General features: G+C 44.2%; 1 protein-coding gene across 1 annotated transcript in view; it reads left to right on the top strand.

Moving 5' to 3' along the window:
* The first annotated feature begins 1,600 nt into the window (after nucleotides 1–1,600).
* Nucleotides 1,601–21,174, top strand: part of MYO15B (myosin XVB) — a 45,125-nt gene continuing 25,551 nt past the window's right edge. The window contains exons 1-26 of the mRNA XM_074889119.1: nucleotides 1,601–3,934; nucleotides 4,010–4,071; nucleotides 4,968–5,031; nucleotides 5,792–5,901; nucleotides 6,512–6,586; nucleotides 6,963–7,083; nucleotides 7,631–7,734; nucleotides 9,501–9,564; nucleotides 10,077–10,190; nucleotides 11,754–11,915; nucleotides 12,267–12,380; nucleotides 12,788–12,846; nucleotides 12,937–13,060; nucleotides 14,823–14,918; nucleotides 15,512–15,643; nucleotides 15,822–15,947; nucleotides 16,425–16,502; nucleotides 16,839–16,987; nucleotides 17,112–17,157; nucleotides 17,510–17,634; nucleotides 17,771–17,888; nucleotides 18,388–18,563; nucleotides 18,979–19,072; nucleotides 20,128–20,256; nucleotides 20,757–20,834; nucleotides 20,918–21,010. Coding sequence (XP_074745220.1) covers nucleotides 1,601–3,934; nucleotides 4,010–4,071; nucleotides 4,968–5,031; nucleotides 5,792–5,901; nucleotides 6,512–6,586; nucleotides 6,963–7,083; nucleotides 7,631–7,734; nucleotides 9,501–9,564; nucleotides 10,077–10,190; nucleotides 11,754–11,915; nucleotides 12,267–12,380; nucleotides 12,788–12,846; nucleotides 12,937–13,060; nucleotides 14,823–14,918; nucleotides 15,512–15,643; nucleotides 15,822–15,947; nucleotides 16,425–16,502; nucleotides 16,839–16,987; nucleotides 17,112–17,157; nucleotides 17,510–17,634; nucleotides 17,771–17,888; nucleotides 18,388–18,563; nucleotides 18,979–19,072; nucleotides 20,128–20,256; nucleotides 20,757–20,834; nucleotides 20,918–21,010 — 4,947 coding nt within the window. The remainder of the gene's footprint in view (nucleotides 3,935–4,009; nucleotides 4,072–4,967; nucleotides 5,032–5,791; nucleotides 5,902–6,511; nucleotides 6,587–6,962; nucleotides 7,084–7,630; nucleotides 7,735–9,500; nucleotides 9,565–10,076; nucleotides 10,191–11,753; nucleotides 11,916–12,266; nucleotides 12,381–12,787; nucleotides 12,847–12,936; nucleotides 13,061–14,822; nucleotides 14,919–15,511; nucleotides 15,644–15,821; nucleotides 15,948–16,424; nucleotides 16,503–16,838; nucleotides 16,988–17,111; nucleotides 17,158–17,509; nucleotides 17,635–17,770; nucleotides 17,889–18,387; nucleotides 18,564–18,978; nucleotides 19,073–20,127; nucleotides 20,257–20,756; nucleotides 20,835–20,917; nucleotides 21,011–21,174) is intronic.

The following is a 21,174-nucleotide window of genomic DNA, read 5'->3' as shown; positions in this document are numbered from 1 at the left end:
CAGTTATGTATCAGCAAAAATCCTGATGTAGAATCAGTTATAATGATTTGAAAATCGTTTTGCAACTAACATACACTATCCTAAAAAAAAAAAAAAAAGGCAATCTTCTGTCAGTATTTTATGTCTTCAAGCAATTCTGCATGTAGGCACGCTACAAAGTTAACCTAGTTTCAACTGCCTTTTCCTGCAGAGATTCAGTTTACATGATTGGATTGTTATTGTTGTTGTCCACTCTTTTTCTATTACTTTATTTCTTCTCTCTTTTCCTCGTTCCTCACTAATTCCCTTATTTATTTAGCCTTCTCTCCAGTAAGATTTCAGGAGACCTGTTCAGGGACAGATGTTATTTACTATGAGAGCTGGTTTCCTCGTAAATTTTGCTATTTGGGCTGAACTGTTTTCATGACAGGCCCAATCTTGAGTATGATCTGTTCATTAATGTCCTTTTCTTGCACTGCAGAAAATTTAAAAGGTTATCCCCTGGAAAATCAGATATTGTTTAACTGTAGTTATGATATATATTTAAATTTACCAAGTACTTATTTGCTTGTTAAGAGACAAACGCTCAAATAAAAGGGGGAAGAATAATAAATGAACACAAAAAATAGGGCTTTGTCAACTGTGAAAAATCATGGACATTCATTCAGTTGCCTGTATATGGCTGTCCTTTGGAAGAGTCTTAATAAAAGAAGAAAATAAGGGTGATTCGTGACAAAATAAAACAGATTAACCTGGAAGAGGACAGTCAGTTTGGCACTCCTCAGCTGCACAGGTATGATTCTGCAAATGTTTGTTTGGTTCTATAGAAATGAGGTAACTTACCGCATAGGAGGATCTGTCCTCTCTTTGTAGCTTATTTCACAGCAAAATGCACAATGTTTCCTTTCATAGGTGAATTGAGATAGACCCTCGCATACTCCTGAACATTGGAGAAATGCCTCCTTCTCGATCCAAGACTCGGCACAAAAGGGCTGCAAAAGAGAAAATGAAGAATTGTGAAAAAAAGGCAAGTTCCCCAGGAGATTCAAAGATCCACTGTGGGAGACAGTGGGAAGGTAAGAGTAAAGGCCAGGTGAAGAGCAAAGAGTCATTGCCTGAACAAGATGACACCATTGAAGAAGACCCCTTAAAAAGCCAGAGGCTGGTGAGGCTTCAGGGAAGCAAAGAAAATGGCCACAGAAAGTTATTCCGGGGAAAAAGAGCCTACAAGAGAAATGATAAAAGAGAATTTGGTTTGGGGAGAAAACATGGAGAGCAGTTAGTGTCCAAGTTGGAGGGGAAAAAAGGAAAGGCTTGCAAGTGGCGGGAAAAGACATCAGGACGAGAAAGTGAGGACAGTAGCGATAAGGAAGAAAAAGCCACCACAAACAGCAAGAAACACAATTTAAAAAAGAAGTGTGGAAAGCGTCTCGCTGTTAGCAAAAATGTCACTGAGTCAGAGTCTGTAAAGTCAATTGCAGTGAAAAGTGTTGAAGGCTCTTTTCAGAAACATGACTGGCCGCAGAAGGCACATAATGCCAGGCCTAGGGAAAAGCACAATGAGAATCATGGCTTTAATGAAGCTTCTGAGCAGAAGTCAGGCTCTCAATCCCAAGGCGGTATGGTGCAGGGAAAAAGTGAGAGAACTGGGAAAAAGCAAGTTGGAAAACATACCAGGATTATTGTCACTGAAAGTGCAGAAGAAAATATCCTGGAAACCTCAGATAACTCCTGCTCTGACTCCAGCAATGAAGGCAATTGGATCCATAAAGAAGAGTCTCTAGTGGACAGCACTGCAAGCAGTGAAGAGAAGAGTAGTTCTTCAGAGGAAGGTAGCATCAGTGAGAAAGAAGCCATGCTTGAAGATCCTCCTGCGGCTCAAGGAAACGGCTACAAGGAACTGCTTGATAAAAGCAACGAAGCATCTATTGAAAGGGAACAGGTGACCACAGATGGAAGGAATGAATCTGAGGATGAAGGCACAGACTTTGCAGGATTGGAGGCAGAGGAGAGAATGAAGAAGCAAGATGACATGCCAAGACAACCAAAATCTATTCTAGCTGAGAGCAGTGAGGAAAACGATGATGTAAACATTTCAGGATTCCAACTTGAAAGTCTTAAGAACAGAGAAAATGTCAATAATGAAGTAGGCAAGGAAAGTATATTAGAAAATGACAAAATTCAAGATATGTCAAAAGATGCTCGTGATAATTCTGATGGCAATGGCGAGAACAGTACTGAAGAGAGCATTAACAAAGGAAAAGAAAATGCAACAAAACAACCACTGCCTAGTACTGTGAAAGCAAAACTCCACGTTTGCCTTAGCAAAGTACTTCAAGGAACTGAACAGGAAGAGAAGGTGAATGATGAAGGCAGCGCACTGGAAGGTAGCCCTTGGCTCTCCAAGCAACAGATGACCTTGAAAGAGAAATCTGGGAGGTGTGAGATTGCAGAACAAGGTAAAGTGATAGGACATAGACAGAGGGACAGTTCATCAGACTGCAGCGAGCAGGAGTTAGCAGCGTTGATGCTTACAAAGAAATGCTCTTCTCAATCCCAAATCCTTCTCAATCTGAAAAACAAACATAAAAATGCTAAGACCAAACTATTAACAAGCTGTAAGCCAAATCCTGTCCAGATGGCTTTGGAAACCAACTCTGACCTGAAAAATGTTGAAAGCATCTGTTCAAAACCCACGACTCTAGAAACCCTCAGTACACAGAAAGAACCCAACATAGCTCAGAGTTTTGGAGAGACAAGATTAAATCTTTCAAATATTCCAAGATGCTCCACTATTACAAAAAAATCATCTGATAAGCAGCTCCTTGGCAAGAAGAAGAAAGTTGGAAAAGTTGTTGGAAAAGTTAAACTCAGTTCAGGCCAGACTTTAGAGGCAAAAAAAGAGAAAGCAGAAGAAGTGGTTGCAGAGGCAACTTCTGAAAAAGAAAATGTGCATGATGGGAAAGGATCCAAGTACTTGCACACCCATTCTGCTTTTAGAAAAGTCACCAGCTGGCTTGGTCAAAAACCTGCCAAGAAAGCAAGCCTGAAGGCCCGTCTTCTGAGTGTGGCACGTGCAGTTGGTGTTTCAAGGTGGCTCTTGAAGAAATTTGGGAAGAGAAAGAGGAGCAGCAAACCTTTTGGATTCAGAAGTAGAGTGGCGATACGGATTGTAAGCACTGCTGCGTGGCTTGGTCGGTCTGGCAAAGCCTTTCCTGCTGCAGCCAGACATCTGGGGAAGGCTGAGTTGAGTGACAAAGAATCTTCTCCATTAGTGGAGGGGAAAGGTGATCCTAAAATGGCAGAGGAAGTGGGACACAGTGATTTGCCTTCTGGTGATTCCCCTCTTCATGGAACAAGTTCCTTTCCATACTTACTTAGCTTGGATGAGGAGAACAATGCTCCTGATACCAAGTTTGCTATAGTATTCCCCAGAGTCCACAGCATGATTAAGGCAAAGACCTCCTTGTCCAGGGGCTCTGGGAATGGTTATTCTCTAGAGAAACTGAGATCTCGATCAGAGGGAAAATCTGTGATGTCTGTACAACAGAGTTGCAGATTCAAATCTGACCTTCCCAGATCTTTGATAAATCAAAGCCCTCAGAGAAACAGTGATCAGGGCTTCCTTCCGCATCAAGAAGAGGATCCAATATGTACATCAGATTGTTCCAGTGAGGCAGATGCCAAAGAGGGTTCAGGTGTCCTCCAGACTGCAGGGTCCATGGTCACACCTCGTGTTCACTGGTCTCAGCCACAGGCTCAGGGATGTGATCCTGCAGCATGGCTGAACGCTGAATTGCTGCTGCCACGACTAACCATTGAGAACTTAAGCAAATGGGCCATCTACAAGGACCCACATCTGGCCAACAGCCATGTGATGAAGGTCTGCAAGGGTCAGTGGGAGGCAGAAGACATCACTGACAATATGCTAGAGATGGAATTCATGCAGAAACAGGTACGGGTGTTGTCTCCAGTTTTGGAATGAAGGTGAACTTCTCCTGATTTTCAGTAATGTATCTATGCATTTCAGGTGTACATGTGTGAAGACCACTGTGTAGAAGTTGAGGAGATTGAAGATCTAACCAGACTGGAGTATGTGTTGGCAGTGGTATTCTGCAGCTAATTCAAGGTCACAGGGGCTTGCTTGTTATACTTCAAAGCTACTGTTGGCTCAAAAACAGCAAATGCATTATAGTTCCTTGGCTACCATGTGAGAAAATAGAATTAATTTGATGCATATCATAGCTGAGTAACTGATGCTCTGCAGTAAAGCTAACTGCATTGCACTATTTAAGTTATGGACTGAATCACGTGGGGAGGAGCACAGCTGCAGAGGGAGCTCCTGACCATTGTGTATAGTGTGTCCCCCAGCTCTGCTGCACAGAGTGCACATTGAATCTCCACAGTCACACACCAGAGACAGCAGCTCATCCTAGTCAGCAGACTCTTACAGATGCATCCAGGGAACTCTAGCTCCCCTGCTAAAGCATTCCTACTCCTGAAATGGGTTCCAAAAAAACCAAATATACTTTATGGGTAGGGGAAACAAGGTTTAGAGGCTGTGACTTTTACTGAAGAGGGACAGAACTGGGAATCTGACATACCATTGCCTTCAGCTGTGGCAAACTCAGGCCTTACATCTTTATCAGCTTTTAAATCATGGGTTCACTGCTGTTGTTGAAAGAGAAGCACTTAACACTGCTTCTCACATGTCCTGCACCCTCTACCCTTGCCATCCTGTTGAGATAAACAGCTGTAAAGGCTATGTGCAAGGAGGTGTGCTCACACAGAGATGGACAGCCTGAATGTTCTGAGCTTTGGCTGCTCTGTTCTCTGATGTGTTTAAACCTGGACATGTTGGAACCACGTGAAAGCAGTGAATAGTTTCAGATCCCAGCCTCCTACAAAATCCTTGGGAGGGCAGAAAGGTTAATATGAACACGTGCAAGTGAATCTTATGGCTAACAAGTCCTTTCCTCTGTTTGTAGGGAAGTCTGTGAGAGCTCAGTTCTGCTGTGTCTGAAGAAGAGGTTCCATCGCGACTTTATTTATGTATGGGTAGTGGTGTTTGGTTTTGTTTTTTTTTTTATTTCAGTGCTTATTCATTCTGACAAATGAGCTTGAAGAGAAAATAATTTCTATCATTCCATCAAGCTTTAATAATGCACCAAATAACTCAAGAGCTCACTCATTACCAGGAACAGTGATAAGAAGTATACTCGCACTCTTTTTGCTCAGAAAACAGGTAGCATGAAATATTTGTGGTAAAATCTGAAAGTCCCAGAGTTTCTCTTTAATTTTGGTATTTGTTGCTAACCCATGAGTACACTTGGATTCAGTTTTAGCCTCAGCTGCTCCTTGTGGAACTCTCCTGTCTTAGCAATACAGTTCCAACTAAAAACTGTGGATCTTGAGAAGAAACTTCAGAGTTTCTGCAAACATTTCACAGTGTTACAGTCCAGAGCTAGTTCTGGATGGCTAATTGTTCCCTTTTTCATTTGCTGGCTCAGGTGTTCAAACCTGTGCCTGTAATTTCATGTGAAGCTTGGAAAATAGACAGTGACTGGTGAAGGTGACCGTGGACTAGTAAGTGCGCACTTAGCCCAAAATATTAATGACAGATCTTTGAAAACAGCCATTGAACAATTGTGCTATGCCCTGAAAAAGTTGGCAGTATAGTCAGTATAGACAGCATTCCTTTAAAAGTCATCTTAATCTTTGTGTTGATATATGTGTTCTGTTGCATTCCTCATTCAGAAAATTCTAAGAAGCCACCAGATTTTTTTTTTCCCCTTTCTTATTTTTGTCCTAGACTTACATTGGGCAAATTTTGGTTTCTGTGAATCCTTTCAAAGACCTCAGTATCTACTCTGAAGATGTGGCTACCCAGTACCACCAAGGGACTCTCTCAAAAAATGCCCCGTATGTTTCTCTTTATCAAATAACTCCCTAAATTCTGTTCTGTTTGTGCTCCAGGAAGTATTTTATTTTCCTCCAGTTGTCTGATAGAGCAGGATGAATGCCACAGGAAGTGAACAATCCATTTGGCAAAGCTGTAGTTGCTCCAACCTGTAATGCTACAGAGCTGAACTCTTTAGGTCAGGTTTCTTCAGTATTGCTTGAAGGTCCTGAATTCAATGCCTGCTGGGATTGTACCTGAGGAGTTCTGTCAGTATGTGCTCCCCACTGCTAACACTGGCACAGGCCTACCAGAGCTAGCAACGTAGGCAGGTTCCTCTAGTGCAGTTAATACTGTTGGTGTCCCTTATATTAAACACCACAGCACAGGGATGTACTCAGGTTAGGCTGAAGAGGTCCTGGAGAAACCTGAACTTTGCAATAACTTGTAACAGTGGTATTAACCTGATGTCAGCAAAGAACAAGGCTCTGATTTTCCTGGTTCCTCACATTTCTCAGATCAAGATACTGGCCCATCTGTAATGTAGATCACTGATGAGTAACCTTTTGGTGCTGTATTTGTGAGGTAGGAATGTGAGGTTGGTTAACTGGGGTTTTCTTTCTGTGCATCTAGACACATCTTTGCCATAGCAGAAATGGCCTACACACTATCCCAGTCATCAGACCAAGAGCAGTGTGTCATCATCAGGTAGGTAATAAGGGTACTTTTTTGAAGGCTTGTTAATGTCTTTATGTAAGACTTTCATCTTTGTATTTTACTGTCCATAAGTTTATCATTCTGGCTCTTGTGAGAAGGCTGTCAGTAGAGAACACGAATAAGATGGATTTTTATTTCACTCTGTGCAAATACAGTTTGAATTTAGCTTCACATCAGTTTGGAGGATTGGAAGAGAAGGCGTTTGGCATTCCACAGTGGAATCTTATTTGGGCTTATTTTGTCAGGTTGTCTCAGTGTTTCTAACAATATGTGATAGATCTTCATTCATTGCAAATCAGTACAACACTGATTTACAGTAACAGGTTCTCTGATATGTCTAAATGAAGTAATTCTGTTTTGATGCCAGCTTCCTTACCTCTTGTTCCTCCAGTGGACACAGTGGATCAGGTAAAACAGAAGCTGCCAAAGCAATTGTGCAGTACCTGACCATGCTGTACCAGAGATCAGACAGCCACAGGATCAGACAGGTAAGAGGCAACTGAGACAGGCTTTATGCTGTGATGGTTAGGCAAGAAGTAGAAGCCAAAGACAGGGTAAAGAGGCCATACAGTTTATGTTATTTCTTTGTTCCTGTTTAACTGAGCTGGACTTTGGATGGCTTGTGGTTCAAGGTGAAGCTCTCCGGTAAAGACATGAGGACAGCTGATGTATTTATTGTTCTGTATTTTAGTATCTGGGAGCCCTGATGCTGTATAGAGTGCTGTATCTGTTTGAACAGAGAGATGATACCTGCCTTAGAGACCTTATAGCAGTGTCTGGGAGGTGAATCTGAACAAACGCAGAGCAGAACTAAAGTGAAATATCATAGCAGTGAAGGTAAAGATCTCACAGAGCAACTCACCAATGGTTAGAGGCAATGATACCAAGATAAATTTTAAAAGAGACTCTTTAGCCAGGGCAAGAATTATTTCAAGAAAGTCCCATTTTTCTTGCATTTTCAAACTAACAGTTACTTAAGTTCCTTTGGGTTTAAAAATCTGGGATTGCTACTGTTCTCTCCCTCTTTTCTTCAAGCCCTGCAATGTCCTACCCATCTTGGAGAGTTTTGGGAACGCCAAAACCATCCTCAATAACAACTCAAGCCGTTTTGGAAAGCTTCTGAATGTCCACCTGCGACAGTGAGTTAAAGGAACATCTTGGGGTGCTTGTCCTTCCCAGCTGTCAAGGGTTGCTTGGGTGAGGAAAGGTCTATCAGTGGTTAGAGCTCATGCAATAGTCCTTCCTCCCCTGCACTCTTGTTACCATCAGGATAGTAAGTGGGTGAGTTTACACCCCTCTTGGGCTTTTATGTTTCCTCCACAAAAGAACAGATCTTCACCTCTCAAGATGGGTGATAAATTAAGAACATAAGAATGGCTGAACTGGTTTATACCAAGTTATACACAGTGTTATGTCTCCAACATTGGCCACAAGCATTCACTGAGGCAAAAGTCAGAACAGGCCAAATATATATAATGATTTTCTCTAACACTCTGTTAGCTCTTAAGCATTTGCAGCAGCTTGGGAGTTTTTCTGAGACTCTTGTGGTTTTCCAGTTTCCTCTTGGACTTATATAAACTTTATGCCTCTGCAACAATCTTTAGTAAGTGTTCTACAGGTCTAACCAGTTCCTTGAAAAACACCTTTTTTTGTTTTGAACCTGCCTCCTTTCTAACTTCTGGTTTCTTTTTTTTTTTTTTTTTTGACTGTTACCAAGCACTGAACTGATATTTTCACAGAACTGTCTATCATAACCCCAAGGTCTCAGTCCTAAGCAGCAATGGTTAACTTGGAGGCTGCCAGTTTATATGTGAAGCTGGGATTACTTCAGCCTTGTATGCATCACTTTGCATATATCTACAGTGAATTTCATGTGCCATTTTCTTGCTCACTCTGTATTGTAAGGTCTGTCGGCATTTATTCACAGTTGGCCTTCATCCTCACTGCCTTGAATAATTTCATACAATGAGGAAGCTTTGTCGCACTACTGTTCAGTTCCTCTTTTAGGTCACTTATCAAACCTTGAGTTACACTCACAGGTCAGAGCACAGACACTTTGTGGAACCACCTTCCACTGTTAAGAGGATTAGCCATTTACTCCTACCCATATCAGGACCTTTCCCTGAAAGTTCCATAGCTTTGTCAAAACCTTTTGGAAACTCATGGAGACTATAGTCCTTAGATCATTCTTATCTGAAAATTTGTCATCTCCTTCAAACAACTCCAGGAGGTTTGTGTAGCAGGATCTCCTTTTACAGTAGCCATATTGACTCTTCTCAAATCAACTGCATATAATCAGGTGGCCACTAATTTAGCCCTTCATTACACATCTGCCTAATCTGCATGGGACACATTACATGCTTAAAAGCCTATAGATCCTTGCATGCAGCTTGACTCCAGGTTTCTGGCTGCATGGCCCACTATTGCTGTAGTACTTGGACATCCTGGTTTTGGTCCAGCATCGCTTTGTGCAAGATGCAATTAAATTACAAAACAAAAAGTAGTCCCTGTCCCCACAGGCTATCAGCCTGACATATGAAATGGGTGGGTAAGGTCAGGTGGGGGAGTGGTAATGCAACAGCAATCAAATACGGCTGAAGGGGTGTGGTGTGTTCCCTGGACTATTTTCAAGACATGTTCTGTGAGGATCATTCAAGTTCAAGCTCCTTTGTACTCTGGAGGCTGTTCAGAACCCAAACATGAATCTGTATGTTTCATAACTCCTTTCTCTGTAATAGTCTGATACAAAACACCAGTGCTGGAAAACTTTGAAATTCAGACCAAGTTGGTCAGGTCATACCCTTGTTTCTCAGCAACATTTCCCTCTGCTAAACCCTCAGAGAAATGTATCTACAGAAAACCTCTCACTAGCTGCTGACAGGATCTGTTGTTGTCTTATGCTCAGTGGCATCGTGGTGGGAACATCCGTCTCCCAGTACCTGCTGGAGAAGTCTCGTGTGGTATTTCAGGTGAGGACCAATGAGCCCCTCCCTCCTAGAGGGGTCCCTCTCTCCCTTATTCATATTTAATCTTAAATTTACTGTTAAATAACAGGGATGGGAATAAGTATAAGAATTGCCTCCCGTTTCTTGTTAGCAAGAAATATGCCTCCCCTGTGTAGCACAAGGTGATCGCTTATTTTGTTTGAATAAAACAGGAGGTTGCTCTGTCTCAAACAGGTTGAATTAAGCCACTTATAAGGGATCGCTTGAAGTTAAATCTTTCCTCAACTATTTTTTCTGAGTGTCTGGAGTGTGGAAAAGGTCAGATATTGGGGCTGTGTGAAGGCGACTGCTCTCAGGTGGAATGCTCTTAAGGTGTCAGTGAGAAAGCCTGGAAACTTTTCAAATTAAATAGTTCTTGGGCGGCTTCTGGCCTCATCTTGCTGGCCTCAGAGTTTCAGTGTCCTGCTCTTTGAGTGTATTCTGTAGGGTTTTGGAACTGGATATGAGTCAACTCTATGAACTGTGTTCCCTGTCAGGCCCATGGTGAGAGGAACTACCACGTGTTTTATGAGCTACTGGCTGGGCTGCCTGTGGAGCAGAAAGAGGAGATGTACTTGCAAGAGGCAGAGTCCTACTTTTACCTGAATCAGGTGAGGTGAGGATGCCCTGCAGCAGCTGATAGAGTGAAACAGCCAAGGCATCACTTCTGTTTGGTTAGTGAGGCACCTAACAACTTTGCTTCCCTCCTGATGTGTCCCTCACAGGACTATGCTAAAGTCTACTCTGCTCCTTCTCACATCTGACATAAGAAGGAATACCTTTGTTTCTTACGTGATCTTCTTCTCACCTTTCAGGCCCTTTCTGCTCCTAAAGAAAGCCTTTCAAAAAAGGAGTCATGGTGTAGGCCCGTGGCTCCACCCTGTGGTGAAGAAATCCTTTTCTCGTTGCCATTCCTTGCATTTGCAATTTATTGTGGGACTGAAAAGAGCAGGGGGTATTTCTTTCTACCTTCGGCAAAATAGTTGCTTCATTGAGTCAATGGGTGGAAATTTTAAACCACTGAAATGTACTGCTGATTACAATCTATTTAAATTGGAAAATTGTTTGCCAGACTTACGGCAAGCCACCACCTTGAAGCATGGTTTCTTTGTTTAAGAATGCTTTCCATACTCAAGAAGTTCATAGCAATAGCAAGATATCTTTCTTACTTCAGCTGTGTGGGTCAGCTTTCCCAGGTGGGCAAACTCTTTACAGCAGCTGTGGTCATGTGAGGAATCCTTGACAAATGATTGCTATTGTCTTTCCTTGAGGCAAGGAATGAACAAGTGTGATTAATGACTCCAGGATGGAGGGCAATTAAAGACCCATCCCTTAACAGGGTGATGTTCCTAGTTGGCAAAGGACCTGTATTGTAAATTAAACTCTTCAAGGTGATAGTTAACAGGAGTGTCTCAGCCTGCTGCAGAGAAGGAAAGGGAAAAAGATCAGACCATGTGTAAAGAAGTTAGCAGAGACTGACAAAATCTCTCTTGGATCTTGGTCTTGGCAAGAAGAAGCCTAAGGCCTGCCTGGACCTCATTCTTGTCCTCACTTGAATCTGGTGATCAGCTGGAAACTTTTGTCAAAGAGTTCGCTTGTACACAAACAGGTTCTACAGGCTCCCTTGACCCAGGATTTCCATGAACTTCAGGGTCACAGGTGGTTGTTAGGAGTGTCTTCTTGTGGAGAAAAGCACAAGAAGAATAAGAGTGATATGCCCACGTTGCAGTGAAGCTCTGTGGCAGAGGTGAGTGAGACTATAACCCAGGATGACTCTCCAGGTGCACAGAAACCCATTTGCTTTGATACATTGGGTTCTGGTACCATCTGGGGTAGCAGCTCTGACATGACTTGAACATAGATTCTGGCATCCCTTCTTCTCTCAAGCTGCACTCCAGCAGTGAGCAAGGGGTAGCTGGGGTGCCTATATTGGAACTATAATAAAAACTTAGCATGTGTGGGCAAGAGAGATCTTATTCTCAAAAACTCCGGAGAGACATGAGACTGGTCTGTCATGAATACTGAGCTCCCACTAGTGGTGTCTTGGTCTTTTAATTTCAGATTCCTCCAGTCCTTAAAACTTTGAACAACTACTCTGAAGATTGCTGCCGGTAGCTCAGCTCCAGCCTGGGGCAACAGGGACTGACCACAATTATCTGTCCCTATTCTCTCAGGGCAGAGCATGTGACATCCTGGGGAAGGAGGACAGTCAGGACTTTCTGGTCTTGGTGCAAGCTCTGGAGGGAATCAGCCTTTCTGACGACCAGCTGACTTCCACCTGGGCTGTCCTGGCTGCCATTCTGCAACTGGGAAATATCTGCTTCACCTCCTACGAGGTACACTAACCCTTGACAGCTTGGGAATGGGCTATTTGTGCTGAACATTGCTGTTATCCCATGTGGTGTGACAGGGGACATTATTCTTGACTGAAGATTATGTCCTTTGAAGACAATTCTGTTCTTTTGATATTAGGCTCTAGACTGACCTAGGCAGGGACAGAAGATGGGAGGCAACCAATGGTCATTAGAGCTTGGGTGGCTCTTTGAGGAGCCAAAATGAACCTAGATGCTGGTGCTTTGGCCTGGCTGTGACCAGCTCTGAGCAGCTGAGGTGCTGTCAAGAGTATTAATACTAGTGGAAGCTTAGTATCCCATCCATAGTTGATTCTGTTGTTCTCCATTAATTAGAAAGAATCCTATGAACATGCAGCTATCGCCAGTGGCACCGAGATTCAGATTGTGGCCAATTTGCTGCGTGTCTCAGCAGATTTCCTTCAAAGTGCTGTCACTCACCGTGTCACTGTGAGTACCTTTTTGGCAATTTCTCATTCATCCTGAAGCATGTAAAGCCCTAGCCCAGTGCTCTGTCAGCAGAAGTGCCACCACCTTAGAAGGTCCAAAATCTGGGAGGTAACAGCAGGAATAAAATGGTTGCTGTGCTGGATCAGTAATGAGGATGGCTGAACCCCTCAAGACAGCTCAGTAAAGATGGCAGAACTCATATCTAGGAGGGCTCTTTTCTGACATGAGGTGGCTTCAGGCTTAACACTTTGGCCAGCTGACTCTCACCCTCAAATGTGGCAGCAAAATTCTCAGGTCAAATAAAAAAAAATCCATTTATTAACTGGGCTGACTTCCTTGTGGATTTAAAAAAAAAAAAAAGTGTATTTGTGAGATAATAACAGTAAATGCTGTCTCTTTATTATCAGGTGACATCTTATGATCGGATCTTCACCCCTCTGTCTGTAGAAGGAGCCATCGATGCCAGGTGATTTCTGCTGTTGTGGTCTGGGTTGGGGAGATGCACCCAAGGGTGCTGTCTTTGCAGTAACTGGTTTTACTTCCCTCTCCTACTCAGGGACTCCATTGCCAAGACTCTGTATTACCTGCTCTTTGAGTGGCTGCTGCTGAGAATCAATGAGTGGTTGGCTCCCTGGGAATCAGACTGTGCCTTGGGTGTGGTGGACATACATGGTTTTGAGGTTGCTTTTCCTATTCTTTTGATATTGTCTGGGCTGCAAGTGCATGTGCTTGTTCTCCTCGGTCACTGCCAGAAAGGGGATGGTATCTGATGGGTGGGTTTTCTTTCTGGTTTTGTTTTTTCTGTTTTTTCTTTTTTCTGGAAAGGAGACAGAGCACTTTTTTTTTCAGAGGCAGTAGAGAAGTCCTTCTTTGGGGTGTGATTTAACACTTTTACTATAGACTCTTGTTATGAATTGCTATCTGGAGGAGCCCATAGTCTTCCATGACTGTGTGGCATAGGTAGAATCCTAAAGTATATAGGACTGGGTGGATGGCAAACAGTATTGGTGTGTGAGTGGAGTCCTAACAATCATAGGCAGTTAACAATCTAGTATTAATTAGAGGGCTTTCTAATGCTCCCACCATGTCAGCCTTACTTGTTTGATACTTTTGCATTACTGACCAGTATGGTGCTGCATAGATAGTGCACATCACTGGCTTTGGTTCTGTCATTCTAAGGAAGAGGAAAATTATTTGGTTTTAAATCAGAACAAACCCAGCACTTTAAGCCAACTTGGACCACTGGGTTAGCTCATATGCTGTATTAAATACAGATAAAAACTGTATTTTCAGCAAGTGCACTGGAGTTTAGAAACCAAGTTATGTGTGATATTGAAAGGACATATGGAGATTTTAACTCCATGGTTGGATTCTCACCTAAAGAAGGTTTGACAAAACCCGCAGAGTTTCTTAGAACGTTCACTTATACACAAATTCCCATAAAAAGCAGCTCGGAGTCCTTTCCCTGCAGCCTGTGTTCTGTTGCTCAGCAGTGGCTTGGGGAGCCAGATCACTCATCAGCCTGTTCTGATAGACCAAACCCGGAAAAATACCTAGTATAAATTTGCTGTACTGACGAGGTGAGCTGAATAAGCTAATTCTTAATGAATCACATTTTAATTATTCCCGGTGCTATTACTAACAGAAAGAAGAGAAACATTTCTAATGTTGTTTTAATCTAACTGTTCCCATTTTTTCCTGAAGACATGGATTAAGCTGAAAATATGTTAACACTATATTTTACAATTTATTTCTTTTCACATGCTTCAGCATATCCTGTTTTTCTGTTATTCCCAGCCTGAATAGGGAGAAGTCCAGAATCCACTGAACTTCTCTGAAGAGATTATCCCTGATCCACTAGGCTTTGGGTCAGGTCAGGGATAGGAGAAGTGCAAATAATTTTGTAAGAAAAGGCCCTGCAGGGTGTTACTTTTTGAAATTGAGGTTAGGGTAGCATGTAGAGGGGTCAGGAGTTGTTACCCTGTGGCAGGTCTCTCTCAGTGAGCTTCTGGGGGCTTCCCAGACATATGGTAAATAAAAAACCAGGCAGAGCAGGGACTTAGGGTGATATGCGCTCATCAAGGCCTGAGAGTTTTATACTTAGATTCCTGTTGAAAATCTGTGTGCTCTGATGAATGCTGAAAACAACGGAGCACATACAGGTGGGGGTGTGCAGCCCAGAGTAGATCTCTTTCTTTGTGCTTCTTCGCGGCTTGTCTTGCTTCTTGCTGTGCAGCCTAGTCAATAAACCAGGCTGAGACCTTGCAAACCAGACATGAGATGATTTGAATTTCTCAGGTTCATTTACACTTACTGATCAGGACAAGCTGCCTGAACCAGCACCTCAGATCAGCACCATCTGGTGCCGTGCATTATTCGCATGAAGACACAGCCTCCTGGGAGGGCTGTGGTCAGAAGTGTGATGTCTTTTTGTCTTTGCAGGATCTAGGTGTGAACAGCTTAGAGCAACTCTGCATCAACTTTGCCAATGAGCATCTCCAGCGTTTTTTCATCCAGACAGTCATTGCTCAGGAAGAGGTAAATGGAACTCATGTCAGCAGGTGAAAGGCAGCACACATGGAATGAGCTGAGGCAGCCTCAGCTGGAGAGTATCCTTTAGTGGGAAAGCAGGAAGCTGAATAGACCTGGCCCTCTTAAGCAGTACCTGTGGAATCCTAGTCTAAAGAACTGGTTATTTAATATCTTTTATTAATTCTGTAGTAAATTAAGGGGAGTTTGTTAGTGCCCTGCTCCCTTTTACAGATTTTATAAATGAGTTGGTAAGGATCAAGAACCCCAGACCTCAGCTGGTACTTTTAAAGACTGTTTGGTAGATTCATTGTAGTATTTTATGTATCCTTCATGTCCTGGAGATGAAAGTGTATTTATCAGACTTGTTGCCTTTTACAGTTCACTTTACCACTCTGCTTAGCAGCCTTCCTCTCTCAAATTAGGAAAATCATAAATGACTTTAGAAGAAGGTTCATAAGACAAAATCATGATTTTAGGCAAGTTCCTAACAGCAGTGAAGCACTAAGTTTGTAATGAATAAAGCAAATCCCTCTGTTAACCCCCTCCATTTTTTTCTTGTTTGCATGGCTGGATTTGACTGGTTGATCTTCAACATGCAGGAGGAATATAGGCAAGAGCAGTTAGCTTGGATTCCTATTTCCAAGATGTACAGTGAGTCATGCCTAGATTTCATTGCTGCAAAACCCCATGGCATCTTGTGTATCCTGGATGACCAGACTTCACTGATTCAGGTGAGAAGCTCTTATGTGATCTCTTTCACAGGATGGTTATGGTGAGGCAGTTATACAGATTGAAGAGGAACTGTGTTCACACAAGTATTAGATGTATTTACCTTTGGTTTAGCAGCGGCTTTTCAGCCTACTGAATATGCTGCAGCAGCAGGAAACATATTTGTCATCTCCTTTACAGGCCACTGACCACACTTTCCTCCAGAAGTGTCATTACCATCATGGAAACAGCCCTTGGTACACCAAGCCCAAGTTGCCTTTGCCAGTCTTCACTGTGAAGCACTATGCAGGCCCCGTCACCTATCAGGTGAGCTGGCAGGGGCTTCTGAGCAGCTGGAGCAAGAGGCCAGCTTGGAAGTGTGTTGTGGATGTCCTGATGGACCAGCTCCGAGTGCTGGGAACAGAGCCCTTCCTTTGTAACTGCACATCCCCCTAGAGCACCAGTTTATCAGAAATGAGGAGATTCTTATTAGGAGAGGCTACTAAGCTGCCTCTGGGCAGAAGGAAAATAGGTAATGGCCTCAGCTACACAACCGCCTACATTGCTGGTCTCAGAGCCCTGGAAATCCAGGAAAAAAAGTGAGGGGTCAAAGCCTGCTGGGCAGTGTGAAGGGGAAAAGGAGCAATCCCTCCTAAAAGCAGAAGTCATTGTCCCCTCCACTCCTGATGGCCTCTTGTTCCACCTCTCAGCTGTCTGCCTCAAGTCAAGGTGTGTGTAAGCGGGGTGTTTGCCTGTCTGCTTGGTGGTCTGAATGGTGCATTAAATGAGACTTTGCCTCTGCAGGTCCACAAGTTTCTTAATAAAAACCGTGACCAGCTGCGTCCAGAGGTGCTGGATATCTTCTCTCAGAGCCGCCTCGAGGTACTGTAGTGGTTCAGGATGAAGATCTCTATTGCAGACACCTAGTGAGCCATTCATTGCTTTCATGTGTGAAGCAGAAAGATCCTGGCCAGGTGTCAGGAGAACCTGGACAAACAGTGAGGAGTTTTGTTCTTCTGAAGGACTCTTGGGAATTGAGCAAGTTGTTTTTGCCCACAATTGATACATTTTATATATGAAATGCACAGACTGCCTGAGGATGCAGCTGGGATGCTGGCACTGCTAAGGGCAAGGGAGAATGATCCCCCAATTCCAGTTAGAAGAGATTATTCTTTCCACGTAGTTCAGGGAGCTTTGGTCATTTCTTTGTTTTTGCAGGTGGTGTCTCACATTTTCCAGAAGGCTAAAGCTGCCTATAGTCAGCAAAGGGAGCTGGGGGCCAGAGGCAAAGGGCTCAAGCCTCAGGCCTCCACACTGGTGTCCAAATTCCAGCAGTCTTTGCAGGACCTCACAGAGAAGCTGAGAAGGTGAGAGATACTGTTATGGTGCCATCCCTGCACTGGGATGATTGCTGCACCCAGCAGTGTGTAAAGTCTTCCCAGGTCAGCACAGAGAGGAGGATGATCAAAGGTTCTTCCTTTTATTTTGCAGGAGCCATATCTTCTTCATTCGGTGCATCACCCCTAATCCTAAAAAGGTAGGGCAGCACCCTGAGCTCCTTATGGAGTCCCTCAGTTCCTTGAAGTCCAGTCCTCTCCAGCAGCTCTCATTTCACACTTGGGATTTGAACTTCTTCCCCTTTCTCTGTCTCTCAACTTTCCCTGTGGCCATGTGAGCTGATCACATGCTGGAGGATAAGAAGCCGGTGTCAGCTGGACACCAAAGGAGGTGTTGGGTTTTGTGTTCCATCACCCACAGACCACGGCAAGATCTAACCCAAGGACAGGACAATAGAAGGAGATCCTTTCTAAACTCTCTGCCTTCTGTATCCTTTCTTTTTTCCTTCTTTATTTCTTGTTTTACATTTTTCTTCTGCATTATATTCATAGCTCTCAAATATCTTTGATGTGGAGTACGTCACTTGTCAGCTGCGACATTCTGGGATACTGGAGGCTATCCACATTAGAAAGGAGGGATACCCAGTCCGTTTTCCATTCCAGAACTTTCTAGCCAGGTACAGTAGTGTACTGGCTTGGGATTCCCCAGGCACTCAAAGCCTGGTTAAACTTATCAGCACACTGTGATTTGTTCTCCTCTGAGGACTCCAGTTACAGCCTTGGTTTCTGTCATATCAACATCTCATCTTCCAGGTATGGCCTCCTGGCTGGGAGAAGGCACAATGGCTTGGAGAAGAGAGAAGGCTGTGCAGCAGTGCTGTCTCACGTGGTGGGGAACCCCTCAGATCTCTATCAGATTGGAGTAACAAAGGTGATACCCATAGAGAATCCCACCTTAATCCCACAGGCTCTGCCATCTAGTCACTGGCTGTCAGTGCACATATTGCAGCTCGACTCCCTGGCCAAAGAGGGAGAACACTGCATGCCTTCACCTCCCTTTTGCTTTGCGTCTTGTCTCCAGTGTGAAGGAGGGATTTTTAGCATTTCGTATAAAGAAAGAGGGGACTCTGGCTCTAGGCTGTTGTAGTAGCATGGCCAACTCCTTTGCCTACCCATCATTCCCTGATGGAGATCTGGGATTCTGCCTTTCCTGCCTACTAACCTTCATCACTCCTTGATTCCCTGTCCTCCACAAATGCATCCATCTCTGTCACCTGTGCCTCCTGCCCTCCCCAATTAAGGGAGTGCAGTTTCTTTGGCAGGAATCCTGAAAGGCTACAAAGAGATAAACCAGCAGCTTTTATTATTGATTAAGTCTTAGAGAAGCTGGCTGCTTTCCTTGTGAGTCAGCAGCTGTTCCCTTTGCCCAGGTCTTTCTGAAGGAGAAGGCCAGGCAGCTTCTGGAGAGACGGTGGAACCAGAGGCAGAGTTGGGCTGTTGTCACTCTGCAAAGGAAATTCCGATGTCTCCTTCATCGCAGACGTCTCCGTGTCCTCCAGGAGAAAGTCACAATCATTCAGGCTCACTTCCGAGGTTACCAGGCAAGGTACAGCCCTTTGTCCTTGCCTGAGACAGGAATGTGGGGATGTCCCTAGCCAGGCCCCTCCTCATGTTGGCTCCTGACCTGCTCTGCGGTGGGGTATCCTGTTTCTGGAATGGTGGAGGAAGGACTTCCCAGCGTAGTTCCCAACACTGAGCAGAGATTCCAGTGGAAATACAGCTGCTGTCAAAGCTGTTATGGTAATTGACCTGTGCCAAGGCTGATATTGTGATAGCTGGAGTACAGGATGTAGAGAAAACATTTAAGAGACGACCAGGCTTAACACAGTAAGACCAAATCCAGACTGGCTGACTGTACTAATGTTCTGTTTGGCCCATATCCTCAAATTGAGTCCATAGTCTGCCTAAATTTTTTTGATATTTCCCTCATTAGCAATTCTTCTCTTTTCACATCCCTCTAGGAAGCGTTACAGGAGGTTGAAGAAGACTTTGGTGCAATTTAATACCATGATTTTAATCTCCAGACATTTGATTCAAAGGAGGAAGCACTGCCAGGTAACAACACTCTTCTCAGGACCAGGTGTACTTGCAGAAGCTATTTCTGCTCTAAGTAGAGAGAGCTGGTGACTGGATGAGGCCACGGCTCTACTTTAGAAAGTTTCTTGGAAATGATCCAGTGAGGTGTCCTTCATTCTCTGGCTGAGATAAATGTAGTCAGAAGAAGGAACCCCAGAGACTGGAGCCTTCTCTCCCTGGATAAAGTTCAGAACTGGCATAGGTGGTACAATTGCAGCTGATTCGTATCTCTGTGTATGTGAGCTTCTCTCTAGGTTGTCCCACATAAGACATGAGCTTATTCCATCTGTGGCCTCCAGACCTGCTGTTACACTCAAGCTATAAGGAGTCATTCATCTTGTTCTTTTAATTGTCCAGTTCAGTTTCTGGTGTTTTCTCAGATGATGACTGAAATGCAAGATTTTTTCAGTCCACAGTGATCCTTCCCTGACCCCTTACAGCTACATCAGGCTGTGGAAGTACTTGGCCTTTTGCTAATCAGCTGGGCCCATATTTGGGGTGAGAACAGGGTGGCAGTGGTTTGAGAAGATGGAAAATTGTGTGCAGGAGAAGAGCCATGGTTCTGTCAAAAGGGTTGAATGTATTTTGCACAAGCTATTAAACAGAAACTTGAAAACAGGAAATCGGACCACTCATCCTTAGAGTAGCAACTAACAACCCCATAGCTGTCAGCTTCATGAGGGAGGGACCCAGTACAGCCGCTGGCATGACTGGCATGGCCATGACATGACAGGGCAGAGGGTTAAGGTCAGTGGTGTTGTTGGAAGACTGCAGAGGTTCCTTCTGCTGTGCCGTGCCCAGAGCAGTTTGTGTTTCTGTTCCTTTTCCTGACTTTTCCTACTTGGACAGGATCCAGCTTTTCTCTCTCCCAGGTAACCACAACAGCACAGCTCTTTTGAATCTGTTTCTATTCATCCAGTGTTTGCTCAATGAGGTCTCTGTACATGCAGTAGCAACAATAAAGGTCTCAAAGTTCACCTGCTGCAAAGTTCCTCCTTTCCCCCCACCCCACAGCCCTGCCCTTTGGACTTCAGCATGCCTACTGTCTTTCTCAGCCCAACCCTCATAACCTCCCATCTACTCACACCATCCTGCAATATAGACAAGCAGGAGAGAGAGGGAGAGACAGAGACCCTCCTTTTCCATCTTGGAGTAGGAGTCAGGTGAGTGGGGAGACTGGGGGATGATAGCATGGGTGGGAAATGGCAGAGCTCCAAGGGAGTTTGGCTTTTGGTATTCCTCGCACCCCCTCTAAAAGGGTCCCTTTCCATGGACAAGTTTGTCCGTCCATGTTCATATTCTTTGACACTGGAGGAGGCAGATGAATGTTTCTGACAACCTCTGTGTGCTTTTGGCCTGAGATACATCAAATGCTAGGCAAAGGAGGGAAGGTGTGGCCGGGATGCTGGGCAGGTGATGAAGGCTCTTGCTGTTGATATGTGTTGTGCAGGGCAAGTGGTGTTTCAGCAAAGCGAAGGGCTTTGCCTGGGCACCCCCTTCTCCATACACTGTGTTGAGTCCCAAGAAGGCTCTGAAGCTGTTCTGTCATTTTACCTGCTGGAGCAGGACACCAGCTCCTGCCCATCTGCAGAGTCTGTCCCCAGAAGTAGCTAGAAGTGACCTCATATACATCTTTTCCCAACCCCCTTTCATCTCCTAACAGCAAGAGTTAGAGGAAAGGAAGCTAAGAAGGAGGTCCCTGGCCATTGGTGACACAGACAACAGTCCCAACCAAGGAATGGTAAGTTGTCAAACAGTCTGGGAGAGTCTGAGATAAAACAAGGCAGGCTTTCAGGTTGTTCTCCCTCCCCTGTTCCTCCTCAGCCCAGGTTTGCTGGGGAACAGCAAAACATCTGGAGAGTGTACAAAGCCAACATGTATGCAGGAAGCCTAGCAGCAAGAATGCAGTTTAGCCTGGTATAAAGAACCTTCTAACACATAACTATCTATCATCTCATTAGTGCTGTGTTTCCCAATCTCTGGGCATAGTCAGGCATCATAAAGTGGTCCTGGGGCAGAGTACTGTATTTGTTCACAGCACTGGACCTGTTCTTTGGAGCAGGGAGGAAGACTATTTTTGA

Source organism: Strix uralensis, chromosome 19 (genome assembly GCF_047716275.1).
Source record: "Strix uralensis isolate ZFMK-TIS-50842 chromosome 19, bStrUra1, whole genome shotgun sequence".
Classification (NCBI taxonomy): Eukaryota; Metazoa; Chordata; class Aves; order Strigiformes; family Strigidae; genus Strix; species Strix uralensis.
The sequence above is the reverse complement of the archived record's forward strand: the minus strand, read 5'-3'. Positions and strand labels throughout refer to the sequence as shown.